Source organism: Rana temporaria, chromosome 5, assembly GCF_905171775.1.
Source record: "Rana temporaria chromosome 5, aRanTem1.1, whole genome shotgun sequence".
Classification (NCBI taxonomy): domain Eukaryota; kingdom Metazoa; phylum Chordata; class Amphibia; order Anura; family Ranidae; genus Rana; species Rana temporaria.
The window spans coordinates 323,689,790-323,709,830 of record NC_053493.1 but is presented as its reverse complement, the minus strand read 5'-3'; the positions used below and the strand labels follow the sequence as shown (position 1 = coordinate 323,709,830).

Here is a 20,041-nt window from a genome sequence, read left to right as displayed (position 1 = left end):
CTGTATAGCCAGGACTGTAGATATAGCCAGGACTGTAAATATATATATAACATGGAATTGAGACATTCGATAGCTTTTTGTGTTATGAATCCTGTTATGAATCCTGTACTGTGTAAAAATTGTCACTAAAATTGTTATTTATACATTAAAAATCTCTATATATCCAATGAATTATGCAGAATTCAATGAACTACCAATTAGTTAATTGAATTTAGACATTTAAGATAAATGGACTTATTAGACTTAAACATTAAGTTAAACAATGCTTCATGACTGACACAAACAATTTAAAGGAACATTTCACCATTGTTCTAGAACAGTCTCACTGTTTGCAATATATTACATTTAATTGTCATTAAATTAATGGGCTGTAGAATAATCTCTGCAGTATTGTGGCATATAGTCATCATTAACTGATAATATCATGGACAATATAATAGTATGCGCTTCTGTCATAAAGAGATCATTAATCAATGTCTACACTTACTCACCACTTGATGAGTCAGCATGGCAATATACCATAATCGTATATCAATCCTATAGATAACAACACACATTTAATGAAGGCACTCTTGAATGTCACAACATATGCTATAAACTAAACCTTTTATGGCAGGCTAGCATAATCCGTTATATCTTATGTAGTAAAGAAAGGTTTTAGGGAAAACTCTTAATTTTAGTTACTGATTAACATTCATAAATATTCTATATCATTTTAATATTCTGCTTTAAAAAAATAATATCAACTTTCCTTGACATTTGAGATCTTAAAGCAAGCCTAATTAGCCATATAAAGACTGTATAATGACAAATGTTAAATTTTGCACCTTGCGGATGTAAGTACAACTGCATATAATTATTTATGGAAATAAACCTCTATATAGGATAATGAGCTCCAGCTAGATGCCATTTTTGCATTGCATTTATCAAGAGTGGTCTTCTGAACGCTGTCTGTCTACAGTTTATGAGAGCAAGCAGCATGGTTACACCTTCAGGCTCCATGCACACTGGGCTTAAAAAAACGTCTGTTCTTTTTGGCGTAAAAAACGTTCATATAGAGCATTTTTTGTTCAGATGAGTTTAGGAGAGTTTTACGTTTTTTCTGCCAGTGAGCTCCAATCAGAAACGCGAAGGAGAAGGTTTTTTTTTCCTGCCTCTAAACGTTGTTCTAAAAAATATGCCTGTAAACGTCCTAATGTGCATGAACACATAGGATAACATTGAGTTGCTTCTACAGGCAGAACACAAAACTCCTGTAGAAGCAACATTTTTTATTCCAGTGTGCATGGAGCCTGAATGAAGCATAATGGATTAGGGACTGTACAAACATAGCAGCCCAAAATAAGCAATTAATTCAGTTTACAGGTTATTTTTTGTTCACCTCTCTGCCTTGCAATGCGTCAGATTTTTCAAACATGGGATTTGAGCTAAAAGTCTTGATTCATTACTTTTATTTATACTTATTCTTTAATAGGAACCGATGGCAGTAAACTGTGACATGATAAATAACAGAGTTCTGCAGTGACTATAACCAGTGCAATAGATGTTGGGTGTGCGTTTTTATTTACTTTTAGAAATATTCACAGCTAAACTTATTAGAGATGGATTTCCTATCAGTTTATTACCAACAATGCATAAACTGCCCAACTGACAAAAGTACATTCAGTAGACCCATTACTTGTAACACCCTATCTTCATTTAGGAATAGTAGAACACAGCAATTATTTCCACTGTATACAAATTAAGTGCAATCTAAACTGATCTAGTCTAGGAGAAATAACAAAGATTTATTCTCCCTTTCAACATGAATTTATATTAAATAATCATTATTGCAAAGGGTACACTAGTCTGCAATATACAGATAAATTAGACAAGTAATATATCACCTGCATTAAACCATGCATCTAATATCATCATATACAATTTTATTTCGTAGCTCAGTGCAAACACTGCTGAAGCGTAACCCAGGGCAACCATTAAAGCGGGAGTTCACCCGAAATGTTTTTTTTAACATTAGATTGATGCTCATTTTGTCAAGGGGTGTTTTTTTTTTAAAATCAATCAATCATTTTTAAATCAAAGCAGTACTTACCGTTTTAGAGATAGATCTTCTCCGCCACTTCCGGGTATGGTCTTCGGGACTGGGCATTCCTATTTGATTGACAGGCTTCCGACAGGCTTCCGACGGTCGCATACATCGCGTCACGAGTAGCCGAAAGAAGCCGAACGTCGGTGCGGCTCTATACGGCGCCTGCGCACCGACGTTTGGCTACTTTCGGAAAATCGTGATGCGATGTATGCGACCATCGGAAGCCTTTCGGAAGCCTGTCAATCAAATAGGAACGCCCAGTCCCGCAGCCCATACCCAGAAGCGGCGGAGAAGATCTCTCTCTAAAACGGTAAGTTCTGCTTCGATTTAAAAAAAAACACCCGATTCCCCTTGACAAAACGAGCCTCAATCTAATGTTAAAAATTAACTTTTTGGGTGAACCTCCACTTTAACTGTGCTAAATTGCAAAAAGCAGGTCTCTAATGAAGTGCTATGGACTACCTTGACTCTTTGTTGTTAACAACAGGGCAGGAAATCCATTACGTTTTTAAATGACCAGAAAAGATTGTTATTATCTGGCTAAAACATTGACATTCGTATATGTAGCAATGTCTTTAAATGTTACATTATCTGTAAACAGCTGCATATATTCACTGGTAGTTATCGTGAGGAAGAATTGGGCTCCAAGGATTCCTTTTTTATGTGACTAGAAATAATGTTTTCTTGGCAAATAGCTTAAAAGGAATATGACACACTCACATAAATACTTGGAATTGTAGCCATTTCGTAATCAAAGAAATGTTATTCAGGCTTTTTGTACGTTAACTAATGGAATACAGAAATCCAATCCGATTTTGAATGATTGTCTAGTGTTCAGACACAAAGAAGTAAAATACAGCTTCTATGCAGTTTTCAGCAGAGGACATGCAAATTTTAATTAAAAGGGGCCAGAAATCTGTGATTTTCCACTGCTAAGTACTTGGAAAGAACAGCTTGCATTTGAAATATTATTATCATATATTTGTTTAATAATTTCATATAGTTTTACAAACAACGACAAAACACCTAAAACAAACAGCAAAAAAAAAAGAAAGAAAGGAAAACAGCCAATACAATCCGTTTAGCTTCATATAAATAAAAAATGGTCCATAGTTCTTCATCACTAGGGGGGTTATTTACGAAAACCAAATCCACTTTGCGCTACAAGTTCAAACTACAAGTGCAAAGTGCACTTGAAATTGCACTGAAATGGCACTTGAAATTGCACTGAAAGTGCACCTGGAAGTGCAGTCGCTGTAGATCCGAGGGGGACATGCAAGGAACATAAAAAAATCATGTTAGCTTAATTTCAGAACTACCCCTGATGCCGTGTACACACGATAATTTTTCGGGTTCTAAAGAATGACGTTTTTTTTTTTTTTATGTCATTAAAAATGATCGTGTGTGGGCTTCAGAGCATTTTTCAAGTTCTAAAAAATGGCCAATTTTTTTTTTTCGAACATGCTCTATTTTTTAACAATGTTTTTAACGTTGTTGTTTTTCGGGTTGTAAAAAATGATCGTGTGTGGGCTTTAACGACGTGAAAAATCCGTGCATGCTCAGAAGCAAGTTATGAGACGGGAGCACTCGTTCTGGTAAAACTAATGTTCGTAATGGAGTAAGCACATTCATCACACTGTAACAGACAGAAAAGCGTGAATCGTCTTTTACTAACTCGGAATCAGCTAAAGCAGCCCCAAGGGTGGCATCATCTGCATGGAACTTCCCCTTTATAGTGCCGCCGTACGTGTTGTACGTCACCGCGCTTTGCTAGAGCATTTTTTTTTTCATGATCGTGTGTTTAAACCTGGTGAATCTAAACTAGATAATATTTTATAGACCTTAGATATAGTGTGGGTTGATTCTCAAAGTTTTGCACAACTGCTCAAATTCTGTAAGCGGCAGATGGATGGTAGTTTTCGGTACCAGTGAGCAGTAGAAACTCTGTAGCTGCAGGTAGAAAAACCAAAGGCCTCTCGTCTGGCCATGTGTAGTTTGAAAGTTTGAGAATGAAATTAATAAATATTTTTAAATCATGTGACTAATTTGCGGCCAAAAGGATTTATCCCAGCTTAGAATAGTGTGTAAGATAAGACCAATAGGGAGAGAAAGGTTGTCTAGTAATGGTGTAAGAGGACATGGGATAGAAGATTTTGAGAATACATTTTAATAATGATGCCAACACTAAAACTGTTATGCCGCGTATACACGATCGGTTCGTCTGATGAAAACACTCTGATGGACCGTTTTCATCAGACGAACCGATCGTGTGTGGGCCCCATCGTTTTTTTATCCATCTGATGGTTAAAAAAACGATAGAAAAAACGATCGTCTGTGGGGAAATCCATCAGTTAAAAATCAATGCATGCTCAGAATCAAGTCGACGCATGCTCGGATGCATTGAACTTCATTTTTCTCAGCACGTCGTTGTGTTTTACGTCACCGCGTTCTGACACGATCGTTTTTTTAACTGATGGTGTGTAGGCAAGACTGATGAAAGTCAGCTTCATCGGATATCTGATGAAAAAATCCATCAGACCGTTTTCATCGGATGAACCGATCGTGTGTACGTGGCATTAAGGTATTTAACACCCACAGTAAATTATTTTAACACCTCTTTGCTCTATATGACACACTAATTTTCAGATAAACTTTATGAAATGACTAACAAGGATTAACAGAATAAAACATAGACAGTGAAAATGGTAGTATCTTCTTTACATTTGAGATTCGTGATACTGGTGGTCAATATAGTGCCCCCTTACATTGGTGGTCAGTGGAAAATTGCCTCCTTTACATTGGTGGCCAGTGAGAATTACCCCCTTACATTGGTGGTTAGTGAAGAATCACTCCTTACCTTGGTGGTAAGTGTAGTGCTCCCTCCCATGGGAGGTTAGTGTAGCGACCCCTTACACTGGTGGTCATTGAATAATGGTCTTCTTATAGTGATGGTTAGTGGAGAATTACTCTTTTACATTGATAGCCACTAGAGAAGTATCCCTTTACATTTGTGATTAGTGGAGTGCTTCCTTAGTTGTTAGTAGATAATGGCTCCCTTGCATTGGTGGTCAGTGGAGAAATGCCCTCTAACAATGGTGATCAGTGTAATGCTCCCGTACATTGGTGGAAATTGCCCATCTTACATTGAAGATCAGTAGAGAATCGCCTCTTTAAAGTGGTGGTCTGTGGAGAAGTGCCCCCTTAAATTGGTGGTCGGGGTAGTGTTTCCTTACATTGGTGGTCAGTGGAAAATGGCTCCTTACCATTGCCAATGGTAAAAGGACCCCTGTACATTGCTGGTCATTGGGAAAAGAACCACTGTGTACTGATGATCATTGAAAATAATTCTCAATTGGTGGTCAGTGGAAAGAATGTCCCTTTCTTTGGGGATAAAAAGAAAAGGAAGAGTGTGCCACACCAAAAATAATTGTCCAGATCAGTTTTTTGTCTTTGGTAAAATGAACAAGCATGTTTTATGGGCTTCAAGGGGCACCTTTTAGCAAGGCTAGTGAATGCAATATAATGTTGAGGTCTGGACAAATGCAGGATGATGTATTTGGAGGAAATGCTTTAACAGTTCTGAGATATGTCTGCTTCTAATGCCTATTTTGGTGCCTGTGGAACCCCTAAAACATGTTGGTCTTTTTTGTCAAATGCAACAATTAATAAAATTGATCTAGACAAAACCTTTTACAATGTTTATTACAAGAACTTAAATAAGGCTCCTGTACACTAGTGAGCTTCCTCTTAAATAAGTCACCTAGAAACAACCAACCCAGTACTCCATCAATACCAAGAGATCCAACCTTCCTCACCCCCACCATTCTCCTTACCTTGGTGGACACTGTGTTGCTACTCTCCAATGTTATGGTCGGTGGAAAGAGTACTCTCTTAAGCCTCGTACACATGACCGAGGAACTCGACGGGCGAAACACATCGTTTTCCTCGTCGAGTTCCATGTTAGGCTGTCGAGGAACTCGACAAGGCAAGTTTCTCCATTCCCGTCGAGGAAATAGAGAACTTGCTCTCTTTTTGGCTCATCGAGTTTCTCGACAGTTTCCTAGACCAAAATGTACACACGACCCGTTTCCTCGGCAAAAAATATCTCCCAGCAGGAAACTGCAGGTTTTTGCAGAGAAACTCGGTCGTGTGTACATTAGGCCTCATACACATGGTTAAGAATCTCGTCAGGGAAAAAACTTAGCCCGAGTGTACACACAGACCTTTCAAAAGAACCGCGGTTCTCTTGAAAGGCAAGAACGCGGTGACGTCATCACGTACGACGAGAATGTACTCGTCACATTCGATGCCGTCGCCGCCATCTTGCTTCACCCTACCTATGCCGTGGAAGCTACCGCGAATGCATCAAAGTCATTTCGAGCATGCGCGGGTTTCCACGGTGACAGGTACGTATACACACTCTCGGGTTTCTCGTCGGGAAACAGGCCAACAAGAATCTCGACAAAAAAATAGAGAGCAGGATCTCTATTTTTTCCGTCAAGATTCTGGCCAGATTTCCAGACGAGAAACCTAAAAGCCTTGTACACACGCTCGGTTTACTCGGAAAGAAAGCTCTGCCAGCAGTTTTCTTGCTGGTTCTTGCCGAGAAAACCGAGCATGTGTACGAGGCTTGATATTGGGAGTCAGCAAGAAGAATACCACTTACACTGGTGGTAATTGAGAAGAACTTCCTTACAATGGTGTTCAGTAGGTAAAATGGCTCACTTACACACATCTAAAAAGAGTAATGGTGTGTGTATGAGGCAAGAGAGACTCCTTTTATCTCAGAAAATTGGCCTTACCAAATGATGATAATGGTGAAATTATGCAGTCAACATTTTCCTGGAGATTTTTCCACCCCTTACCACTGACCAATGAATATCTAGCAACCTGTACTGGAATCTTTGGTTTCTACAGAACTCTGGCTGAAAAGGCTGGCATTATTCCACATTTTTTTAATTCATTATATTATCAACATTATTGGTTTGGGGTTTACACAGCATTCTCCATGAGACTGGGTTGTGTTTTTCATAACATGTTATTATCATGAGTTTGACTTATTAAAACCAATGTTCACCTTTCTATATTGAAATGACTGTCACTTTGTAGATGTAGGAAGACTGCTGTGTCCAGACCTGCAGAGTTTGCCCTCATCTTAGGACATCCAATTTCTGAGGGGCTGCTTTGTCTCCCCTATGTACAGGTCTTGGTATTCCTCACAGGGATGCAACATTTGTTAAAAATCATTTTGAGTTTTTTCTTTTACACTCTAGCCACAAAGAAGACACTTTATGTGTTCTTCTTCAGTCCTCTGAGGGTCTTGTGTTTTTGTGGTAATGTTTAGGTGCTGGGATATGTTGGCTGAAGGTAGATTCTGATTTGGCCAAACAAGTTGGAAATATGTACCAAAAGTACAGGGACTGTATGAATACAAATGGTGCTTACAGTAAGTAGTAAGTGATACTCAATGGGTTGGTTTACTTAACCACCTTAAAGGAGAAGTCCAGCCTGAGCTTGTTTGGCTGGGCTTCTCCTACAGGTGTCAGGAGTGCAATTTGTTTTGCACTCCTGTGACCCGTTTTCAGCAGAGAGGGGGCTGAAATCCGCTCTCTGCTGACATCACAGGAATAAGTCCAGGCACCATGTCATCACGACAATAAAGTCTGGATCTGTCAGGTGCCTGAACTGAAACCCGTCTCAGCCTCTCAGCAAGCCGCTGAGAGCCTGAGGCGGATGCTCCCCGCCCCTCCACAGCTCAAAGCTCCAGTGAGCATGGGGTGGCAGAGCGGAGATCTGCTGATTGACAGGCATCAGCTCTCTGCTCAGGGAGCTGTGAGAACCGAGCAATCTGTGATGTTCGATCGTTCAGTTCTCAGTGCAGAGGCGCCGGGGGACAGATGCAGCATCGGACTGATGCTGCATCCATCTAGGTAAGTATGAATGGGAAAAAAAATATTAAGTTGTCACTGTAAAAAATAATAAGCAGGTGGACACAGTTTTCTGGAGAGCTGTACAAATCTGCACAAGCAGCCACCAGTGCACCCTTTAAATACCTGTAAATTAGCTATCATTAGACAGAACAGATCACAGGCAAAATGCACAGATCCAGGCTCTGTGCCCTGTGAATGTTGTGAACCAAACACAGAAATCACAAGTGTAAACAAAAATTTCTCAACACAGTCCTACCTTTCGTCCATTGCTGCCAATCACTTCTCCGTAAGTAACACTGCTCCCACTGGCCACAAACAAAATTTGAGCTTGCTAACAACAAATAGATCGCATTGAACTAGATTGACTTGTGTATTTTTTCAACCAGACTAACTGCGTAACTATGTGTTAGGCCTCGTACACGCGACCGTGTTTCCCAGCGGTAAAAAGTCCACCTGGAAACCCGAGGGGAAAACCGAGAACCTGCTCGGTAACTTTTTCCCCCTACACACAACCGGGTTTCCCGACAGGAAAACTGTCATGAGAGCTTTGGTCGGGAATCCCGGCCATGTGTATGCTCTATCGCAGTGTTTCCCATAGGAAAACTGCTGGGTTCTCTTTTTTTTCTGCAGTTTTCCTGTCGGGAAAACTGCGATGGAGCATACACATGGCCGGTTTTCCCGGCCAAAAGCTCTCATGGCAGTTTTCCCGACTGGAAAACCGGTCGTGTGTACGAGGCTTAACATTCAGAAGCAGAAGGGTACACAGACCGGGGGGGTGGCATTTTGACCTTAAATAGGGCACATTGACAACAGTTATGGGATACTCACCAACATTTATGGGGCACACACCATTGACCACCAACATTAAAGTTATGGGATACTCACCAACATTAAAGGGGCACTCACCACAAACCACCCCATAAGGGCACACTGGCTCCTGACCACTAAAAACTGCAAGCTGTTTTTTGGCATTACATAGTTATGACTCCTACAATCTGACTGTACAAACTGCATGTCCTAAACTAAATTACATAATTCTGGGGGTGTTTGTACTGTTCTGGAATAGTAGAGCCTCAAGACATAGAATTGTTCCTTTATATAGTAAAAAATATAGTAAAAAATAAAAACCCAGATAAAAACCAAAATGGGTGGTAATATAGGGGTATATACAGGAATCTGTATTTATACCAGTTTCCCTTGAACATGACTGGTCTGTTTATTCAAAGTGATTGTTATTTTGCCTTAACCTCCCTGGCGGTATGATTCTTTCAGAAAAAAGGTGCTGAAAGCGGTACCATTATTTGCAAGGAAATTTGGCGTTTTATATTGTAGGCCTGTGATTTTTAGAAATAACTCACTTAAATCTGACCAAACAAGATTCTAATAGGCATCCCGGGTATGACATTTTTTTAAAAACAAAATTATAAATTATAATATAATAAATAATTATAAATAATTATAACAAATAATAATATAATTATAATAAAAATTATTCAATAATGTAATCAAATCAAAATCACTGAAATTTGCTCAGTTGCAGAATTGTCGCTGTCATTTTTTTTTTTTTTTTATGATGAATTTCCCCACAAATCGCTATCGCACAATTCTGCAAGTGATTATAAGGGACAATCACTAGGGACAAGGGGGGTGTGTATTTTTTACATACAGTACTGTAATCTATAAGATTACAGTATACTGTATGTATAGTGTTTGTTTACGTTTTTGAATTTGGCGCCGTTCTCCGCTCCCGTGCGTCGGGAACGGAGATCGGCGGCACAGGAGGACGCTGTGGGAATCGAGCGAGGTCCCGCTCGCTCACACAGCGCGGTGGCATCCAGGGACAAGGTAAGTAAACACTCCCTGTGGATCCAGCAAGGCGAGCCCGAGTCTGACTCTGGGTTACTGCTCGCAGCATGAAAATCTAACCCCGAGTCAGACTCGGGAATACCGCCAGGCAGGTTAATCGTTAAGGTGATTGAACTTCCATACCAGAGTCTATGCAGTACAAACAAACTTCCCTTACCTATAACTGGCCTTTACAGCAAGGAGCACATACAGTAGAAGGGCGACGCATGTCAAACAAAACGAAAGAAAATTCCCAGCTCAGCTTACCGACCAGTCTGCAACCAACTGAATTATCCCATTTAACAGTATGTGTTAAAAACAGGGGTTTAATTGCACATATTTGCAAATACATTTGTAAGTTACAGAGCCACTTCACATCACCCCAATATTATCTGCAGTCCTAACTACATTTTGAGAGCCTCCACAGTGGAAGCACATGCATTATAATGGATAGGCAGAGGGTGAGCCAGAGGGAGCCCACCCCTCCTTAAAGGCGCAGGCACACAATGGCAGCCAAGGTTGGTGTTCTGTGGAATAAAACTTGTGCACACAGTGATGTAATTGATGTCCGGTGTTCCTTTATTTCCTCAACTACAAGAGCCAGCCATACTTCAGCATTTCTTTTTTTTTTTTGTGTAAAATGAAAGTCAAAACTTTTCTGTGGACTGCTAAAGACAACCTACCATTACCCACCCTTAAGCCTCATACACACAATCCGATTGTTGGAAGGGGATTGTTTGATGACAGACTGTTGGCATGAAATCTGACCATTAGTTCACTGCTTCAGACAATTGTTGTCCAACTTTCAGGCCAACAAATGTTGGATGGCAGGCTAGTAAATTTTTGGCGGTCAAAGGTCTGATGTCAGGTTTTCGTATCGTCTGTACACAAGTCGGTCACACAAAAGTTGAAAGTAAAAACACACATTCTCAGAATAAATGCTTACCAAACACGACATTAGCAGAAGGTCCCCAAAGGGTGGCGCTCAAGGGCTGAAATTCCACGTAGTACGTCACTACATTCGTGTTTGTTGGCTGACAATTGCGTGCCGTTAGTATGCAAGACAAAATCCAGGCACATGCCCTTTTGACAAAAGTCTGACGCTTTGTTTTCCAAAAATCTGTGTGTACCCGGCTTTAGATGTTTATAAAAAAGATCAAGGATAAACGTCATATACAACTACTGCAGATAAATCAAATGTGAGACCAGGATAGTAGACTAAAGCTCTGCATTAAGATATTAAAATGTGGCATTTGGAGGGCTCATGAAATGATCTATAATACCTGTAGGATCCAATACACACGAATAGCCACAAGTTTTTATGCTTCTTCTAAAAAAAAGTGTACCAACGTTAAAATGAATATGACCTTCCTAGCTTTGAGTAGAGAAGACCCCTCCTCTACTTGGCAGTACACAAGGCTAGAACTGCAGCCCTGGAGTTTTTAAATGCTTACATATCTAGTTTCTTAATGGCATCTACAGTCTTAGCACAAGATGACAACAAGAGCTTTGATCATATCTTTAGCACAACTCTACTAGATATAATAAAAGAAGGTAAATATATACTTAGAGAGTGGTCTATATCCAGAATACCTACCACTGTATGTGCAAAACAAAATAAATCTGCGCTATCTGATAAGTGAGCAGCTACAAAAAACAGTGAACAAAGGTGGATAACAGACAAAACATACAATAAGTAGCGCTGGATAGTGATATAAAATATCAATATCAAATAAGTCCAATGACGGATGTGTAAACAGAAAAAAAGGACAAATAAAGTAAATATAGTCCAAAATTTTGAATGGTGAAAAAACTTGATGAATGTGTAGGACTGGATGAATGATTCCAGATCAGTAGTCACCTGCCACCAATAGTGCAGAGGCTTACCGAATAAATTGAACCCTAATGAGCCTACGCCCGAGGGTCAATATAGCTGAATGTATATGAAGGTTGTGATGATACAGGACCAAATCTTCATACGACCAAACCCAAAAGAGATGTCTAGTGCTTGAAGATGGTAGCTCCCAAACGGTCAAACCATAAGGCCGATGTATAAAGGAAGGGTAAAACAGAAGAAGCACATAGCATAATACCGTAGGCACAGTGCAGCCTCCTCAGGGGCCATTGTTGCAGCCTATCAGTGCCCATATCAGTTCAGCCCCATCAGAGCAGCCTCATCAGGAGCCACCATTGCCGCCTATAAGTGCTTATCAGTGCAGCATATCAGTGCTGCCTTATCAGTGCAGCTTTAGGCCTCGTACACACGACTGGTTTCCTCGGCAGAATCCATCAAGAAACTTGGTGACAGAGCTTTTTTGCAGAGGAAACCGGTCGTGTGTATGTTTTTCATCGAGGAAACTGTCGAGGAACTCGACGAGCAAAAAAGAGAGCAAGTTCCCTTTTTCCTCGACGGGAGTCTGAATTTCCTCGTCGTGTTCCTCGTTGGGCTGGTTTTCGACGTGAAACTCGAGCGTGTGTATGCTAAGAAATCCGTGCTTGCTCAGAATAAAGTATGAGACGGGAGTAAAAGTAGCATTTGTAATGGAGATAGCACATTTTTCAAGCTGTAACAGACTGAAATGTGCAAATCGTCTCTTGACAAACTTTTACTTAACACGCAAACACATGAGATTAGCAAAACCAGCCCCAAGAGATGTGCCAGTGGAATCGAACTTCCCCTGCCGTTGTATGTGTTGTACGTCACCGCGTTTGAGAATGAGGAGATTTTGTCTTGACAGTGTGTACGCAAAGCAAGCTTGTCGAGTTCCTCGAAAAGCCTAACAAGGAACTTGTCGAGGAAAACGATGTGTCTTTTCCGACGAGTTCCTCGGTCGTGTGTACGAGGCCTAATGGCCCGTACACACGATCCGAATATCGTACGACGTATCGTACGACTTTGTTCGCTTAATAGTCACAAGTAAAATTAAATGGGTTATTAAAGTCACGAAAATTCTCGTACGACAGAAAAAAAAAATCGGAAGTGATGTCATGTGTTGTAATGTATTTGTATTGTATTTTCGGACGACAACTATACTGACTAAATGAAAATCGTACGATCCGACATCGTACGAGGAAAAATTTTTGTGCTTGTCCGATCGAATAATATCGGATGAACTGTCGTGATCGGCTCTCGAAAGTAGTGTACACACGATCCGAAAATCGTACGATTCTTCCTCGGACGATCGTTTTCGTCCAATAGTCAGATCGTGTGTACGGGCCATTAGAGTGCCACCTCATTAGTGGGCATCAGTGCAGCCTATCAGTGCCAACCAGTGCAGCCTATCATTGCCCATCAGTGTAGCATATCAGTGCAGCCCTATCAGTGAGACAGTTGTATGGCTGAACTCACATTAGTTTTGCAGGAAAAAAAAAGCATGGGGACTTTTTCCCCCACACTGAAATCAGACCACATGGGTGTTCTCACCTATGCGATCCAATTCCTATGCGAGTTCATAGTTTGCACTGCCATCTGTGAACAGATCTGGGGGTGTCATTAACATTGTAATGACACCCGCAGCGGATCGCAGAATTCAGTGTGAACTGCCTGCGGGAGAGATGCAATGCGAGAACGGGTACTGGAATTGCGTCGCATCGCAGAAGTGTGAACCTAGGGTTAATGTGTACTGTTTAAAGAGTTTGCATTGCTTTCACCATGAAGCACTTTGCACATGCACAAATCAATAAAAACTCATCAAACAGTCCACATTCAGTGAAAATTCATGTACTGCAAAGTTTGCATTGATTTCAGCATGGAACACAGCAGTTCATGAACTTTCACTTATTGTGGACTGTTTAATGAGTTTGTAGCAAAGATCGCTGTATTGCAATATGATCTGTCAATGATAGTGATCCGTGCTACAGACTGACATGACATAAGTATTCATTGTACTTGCTGTCCTGGCCGCCACCTGGGGGTTCCCATTGTCCTCGTCCTCCTCTCTCTCCCTCTCCCCTATCATCACTAACATCTGGGCCGGGGAGAAGATGCAATGGCCACGCGGAGGAGAGTAGGCGGAGCCTCTACCGGAGGAATAATATGTAGCCAATCACCGGCCGCATTGTGGGGGCGCCTTCCCTCGTATGAAACTTTTGACAAAACACCGGCCATCGGGGACAATATAAGTGCAGGAGGCGGCCACGGGAGCTGGAACTCGGGAGGATGGGTGGTTGGATTTTTTTCATGCGGGAATTTTTTTGTGCGGGGGGACGGCCGCCCACCCCAAAGTGCCACCTAGGCCTGGGCCTTGTCAGCCTAGGCCAAAACACAGCACTGACCTTAAGCATAGAAAGATAAAAAACAACTTTCTGCCTTTAGTCCCCTTTCACACTGGGGCAGTTTGCAGGCGCTATTGCGCTAAAAATAGTGCCTGCAAACTGGCCTGAAGCAGTGGCCGCTGTTTCTCCAGTGTGAAAGCCCGAGGACTTTCACACTGGACCGCTGCACTGGCAGGACGGAAAAAAAAGTCCTGCTAGCCGCATCTTTAGAGCAGTGAAGGAGCGATGTGTATACCGCTCCTGCCCATTGAAATCAATGGGACACCGCGGCTATACCGTCGGCAATTTCCCCCTTTGTTTTAACCCTTTCTCAGCCGCTAGCAGGGGGTAAAACCGCACCGCTAGTGGCCGAATAGCGCCACGAAATTAGCGGTAAAGCGGCGCTAAAAATAGCGGCGCTTTATAGCAACCGCACCTCCCGCCCCAGTGTGAAAGGGGCCTTACAACCACTTTAATAGAAGGAGTTGTTTCGATTATTTGAATACAAATTGTTAAATAAAATGTTCCCACTCAGGCAACATACAATACTGATTTCAGAGTAATAATGTTTTTTGGGGGTAAAAGGATTATTACACATAAATATATATATTTCCTAAGCAGGAACTTCTATTATAGTGAATGTTCAAGACTGAGCAGCCTTTTTACTAGGGATCTAATATACTGTATATCTTTATTGATCAGGTATATATACCAAATGGCTTTTTTAATCGAATCTGTAATCTGTAACTTGGGTCAATATAGTGTCTTTATTTGAAATTATCTTATGTTAAATGTTAGTAATATATTTCTATTGCATATTATTCTATCTTTCTTTGAATCTGTTCCACCTAATGCTACCAAACTAATCATTTTCATCATGCCCACAGAACAATTACCAGATGTTCTTCTAAACTCATATCAGTTTTTCTCCAGCAGCTTCAATTTAGTTCTCTTGCAAAAATTGTATGCAACATTTTAGCATTATTCCCTTCTCTTGAACATGTACTTGGCACACTAATGCCAAAGAGCAGAGATCCACAAAGCAAATAGAATATCAACAGATCACCAAGCAGGAACAAAGATTGTCTCTGGACAGCCGCGCTCTGAACAAATTGTAGCCTTTTATTGAAAGAAGGACAGCACTACAAGTCACAGAAAATTAAAACCTGACCCTGACGCGTTTCGCACTGAAACTAGTGCTTAGTCATAGCTGATCACCAAGCATATGTTTCATAGAGGACCAGAAATTAAAAATAGTTGGTTTTAAAAAAAAAAAAAAATGGGTGCCCAACAAAATAGAGACAACGGGCCAGATTCAGAAAGATGCGCGTATCTTTAGGCGGGCGTAGCGCATCTCATATGCGCTACGCCGCCGTAACTTAGTCAGGCGAGTAGTGTATTCAGAAAGAAGTTGCGCCCAAAGTTACGGCAGCGTAGCGTATATGGGCCGGCGTAAGCCCGCCTAATTTAAAGTAGGCTGGTAGGGGGCATATTCAATGCGGAAATGAATCGTGACCCCACGTAAATGACGCACCTAACAAACGGTGCATGCACGCGCATGCTCAGTATCACGGAAAATTTTCTCCGTAAATTACGGAGGCTCAATGTTTAGTCGACGTGAACGTAACCTACGCCCATCCCCATTCAGGGACGACTTACGCAAACAACGTAAAATACAACGCTGTTCCGACGTTTCCGACGTCCATACCTAACATGACTTACCCCTGCTTTATGAGGGGTAAAGTTACGCCGGACCGATGCCTTACGTAAACGGCGTATATAGATGCGCCGGACGGAACTACGTTTGTGAATCGGCGTAGCTAGGTAATTTGCATATTCAACGCGGAAATCAACGGATGAGCCACCTAGCGGCCAGCGTAAATATGCACCCCAAGATACGACGGCGTAGGAGACTTACGCCGCTCGTATCTTGGCAACCGTGATGCGTATCTGATTCTATGAATCAGGCGCGAAGATACGACGGCGCACATTCGGACTTACGCCGGCGTACGTTGAGATACGCCGTCGTAAGTCCTTTGTGAATCCGGGCCCACATTTCCAAACTCTAAACTACTGACCATTTTTTATTATTCTTTTACCAGCATCCTAGGGACCTAGGTAATTATTTTGGAATTAAGCTGTACTTTCCCCTTTTAAAAAGATGACGTTTCAAAAAAAAAATAATAATAACTACAGAAGAGATCAGCTTCAGGCTTATTCGGTTCTTCAAACAAATATGTTGAAAAAAAGAGATCATCTTCTGAGCAGAATCAAGTCTGGAATGACATATGAATGTTCTTTTATGGGATGCATATTACAAATTAAAGCTTTATGATTTAATAAATATTTCATCACAGAAACTTCAACTTAGTGGAAGTAGATAGTTTGTGATGATATTAAGAAAGTTTAACAATTTAAGTGTGTGCTTGCAATTAACAGTAAAATGCTGATGATTGTTTTTGAGAATTTTAAAGGTTATTTTTTTGCTGGCACTGACTATATCTTTCATATTTAGCAAAAATCACACACAGCAACTAATTATTTTAGATTGTAAGCTCCAATGGCCAGGGCTCTTGGATGCCTCCTATATTGAATTGTATTTTAACTTTACTATCTCTGGCCATTTTGTAAAGAACTGGCAAACCGTTGGTGCGATATACAAGGGGCCAGATCCACGAAGCAGTTACGCTGGCGTATCTATTGATACGCTGCGTAACTTCTAGGTTGCTCCGGCGTATCTTTGTTTTGTATCCACAAAACAAGATACGCCTGAAGCTGGGCTAGATCCGACTGGCGTACGTCTTAGTACGCCGTCGGATCTAAGGTGCATATTTATGCTGGCCGCTAGGTGGCGCTTCCGTCGATTTCCGCGTCGAGTATGCAAATGAGCTAGATACGGCGATCCATGAACGTACGTTCGGCCGGCGCATTTTTTTACGTTGTTTCCGTAAGGCTTTTTTCGGCATATAGTTACCCCTGCTTTATGAGGCTTACACAATGTTAAGTATGGACGTCAGGCCAGCTATGAATTTTCCGTCGTGTACGTCGTTTGCATAAAACGTTCGCGAATAGGGCTTTGCGTAGAATTACGTTCACGTCTAAAGCATTGGCTTGTTGCGGGTTAATTTGGAGCATGCGCACTGGGATACCCCCACGGACAGCGCATGCGCCGTTAAAAAAAACGTCATTTACGTGAGGCCAAGACGTATTAACATAAAACACGCCCCCATCTCATCCATTTGAATTGCGCACCCTTACGCCGACACAGTTACACTACGCCGCCATAACTTACGGCGCAAATTCTTTGTGGAAACGGAAAATACGATGTAAGTTACGGGGGCGTAGTGTATCTGAGATACGCTACGCCGGACATATAGATGCGCCGCACTACGTGGATCTGGCCCATTCTGTGCAACAATAATAATACATTTAAGGACTTTTCTACTGCAATCTTTAAAGGGACACTAAAGAAAACTGTGGATATTTTTCTGACGGAATGTTGGCTCAAACTTGTGTTGCATACACACAGTCACACAAAATTCTGACCGTCAAGAACGCGGTGACGTACAACAAGCCGAGAAAAATTAAGTTTAATGATTCTGAGCATGCGTCAAATTAATTCCGAGCATGCGTGGTTTTTTTTGAGCTCTCAAATTTTTGCTGTCGGAAATTCCGACAGAAAAAGTCCAATGGAGCCTACACACGGTTGAAATTTCCGACCAAAAGCTCACATCAAACTTTTCTCGTCAGAATTTACGATCGCGTGTACACAGCATTATTCTTCTTATAACATCCTCCTCTCCTATGTTCCAGTCATTCCTGTGAGATAGCACAACAAGGTCCTGGGCCTTGATTAAGCAATCAGGTTTGGCCTAATGCCACGTACACACGGTTGTTTTTTGTGATAAAAAAAACGTAGTTTTTTCTCATGAAAAAAAACGAAGTTAATTTTAAAAAACGACGTTGCCTACACACCATCATTTTTTTTTAAATGCTCTAGCAAAGCGCGGTTGCGTTCAGCACGTACGGCGCCACTCTGTTCCATTCAAGCTCGCGTCATAACTTGCCTCTGAGCATGCGCGGGTTTAAAAACGTTGTTTTAAATGTCGTTTTAGCCTACACACGATCATTTTTTATGACACGAAAAATAACATTTTTTTTTTTGTCGGTTTTCAGAAGACATAAAACGACGTTTTCCCCACACACGGTCATTTTAAATGACGTTTTTAAAAAAAAATTCATCACAAAAAAAAAACGACCGTGTGTACGCAGCATAAGGCCTGTCAAGTCTGTGACTGGAATATATGAGCAAAATATCATCATTCTGCTCTTTTCTTCCTCTCAGGAACCTCTCAATGTTAGATGAACAACAAAAATGAAAATAATCAGAGCCTAATTAGCTTAGAGTACTGCTATTTACATAAGGCTTGCAATGCTGTAGCACTGTTAATGTGTGTCCTAATGTGGCTGGTAAATGGTTTATTACAGGTATTTATATGGTGTCCACAATTTACGCAGCACTTTACATACTTATATATTGTACATTCACATCAGTCCCTGCCCTCAAGGATCTTACAATCTAAGGTCTCTAATTCATATTCATACATTCACATGCTAAGGCCAATTTAGACAATTATTCTACAAGTATGTCTTTGAAGTGTGGCTGAAACCAGAATACCTAGGGACAAATACTGTGATAAATATATTTCTCATGGCTGTCTATACAAGCATTTATGGTATAACGTGTTGTTCTTGTTACAGACATGCACATTGGAATGTGAAGGACAACTGCCATCTGCCAAAGCCTGGGGAACCTGCAAAGAGCTTCTCCAAACAGCTAAAGAGGACAATGCGTCAGAAGCTGAGAAAGAGACAGATGATAGCCACTTATTAGCCAAAAAATATGGGGGATTTATGAAGCGATATGGTGGCTTCATGAAAAAGAAAATGGATGAGCTGTACCATACTGAACCAGAGGAAGAATCTACAGGTGGAGAGGTTCTTGCTAAGAAGTATGGAGGCTTCATGAAGAAAGAGTTTGACAGTGATACCTCAGATCTCCTCAGAGAGCTTCTAGGTACTGGTGCTGATGCTGATAGTGAAACACAAGGAGAGGTAAACAAAAGGTACGGAGGCTTCATGAGAGGTTACAAAAGAAGTCCAGATGTTGAAGATGAGGCTAAAGATCTGCAGAAGCGATATGGTGGCTTTATGAGAAGAGTAGGTAGGCCTGAATGGTGGCAGGACTACCAGAAAAGATATGGAGGGTTCATGAGGCGCTTTGCTGATTCTTTTCTTCCTTCAGATGAAGACGGTGAAAGCTATTCCAAAGAAATACCAGAAATGGATAAAAGATATGGTGGATTTATGAGATTTTAGTTCCATTCCCTCCTACCCCAGATTTATTGAAAAAGACTGCCTCATTGATCATATTTTATTGTAATGTGTTGCCTGCACTGTACAGTTTTTTACTGTCTTAGTTAACAACGCAACTCGTACTCTGTTATATCAGGCTCTGTGTTCTTTATAACTCAACAACAAAATCTGTTTGTCACATTTACGTTTATACTGTAGGTATTATGCTGAAAATATTTTTGTTACTGTATTTTTTCTTTTAAATGGAATACATCTACCAATGCTTATTGTATATAAATAAATTATTCATCATATCTGCACAGTTTATGGCTTGTCACTTCTATCTCTACAGGTCAAAATGCAAAAATACAACTTAGCAATCCGATTCTGTACATCAGTGGCGTTTCACTCCTGTCCTCAGAACCCACTAACAGGGCAGATTTTAAGTATTACCTTGGGGAGATGCAGACTAGAATACTGCAATCACTGAGCAGCAAATTATATCACCTTTGATGTATTTCAGTTATCTTGCAAACCTGGCCTGCTAATGGGTCCTGAGGACAGGAGT

At 41.0% G+C, this 20,041-nt stretch overlaps 1 protein-coding gene across 1 annotated transcript in view; it reads left to right on the top strand.

Annotated features, from left to right (window-relative positions):
• PENK (proenkephalin) overlaps positions 1-19,787 on the top strand; it is a 26,631-nt gene extending 6,844 nt beyond the window's left edge. Inside the window, exon 3 of the mRNA XM_040354235.1 lies at positions 18,880-19,787. Within this exon, the coding sequence (XP_040210169.1) occupies positions 18,880-19,497 (618 nt within the window). The 3' untranslated portion in view covers positions 19,498-19,787. The remainder of the gene's footprint in view (positions 1-18,879) is intronic.
• Positions 19,788-20,041: the final 254 nt, after the last annotated feature.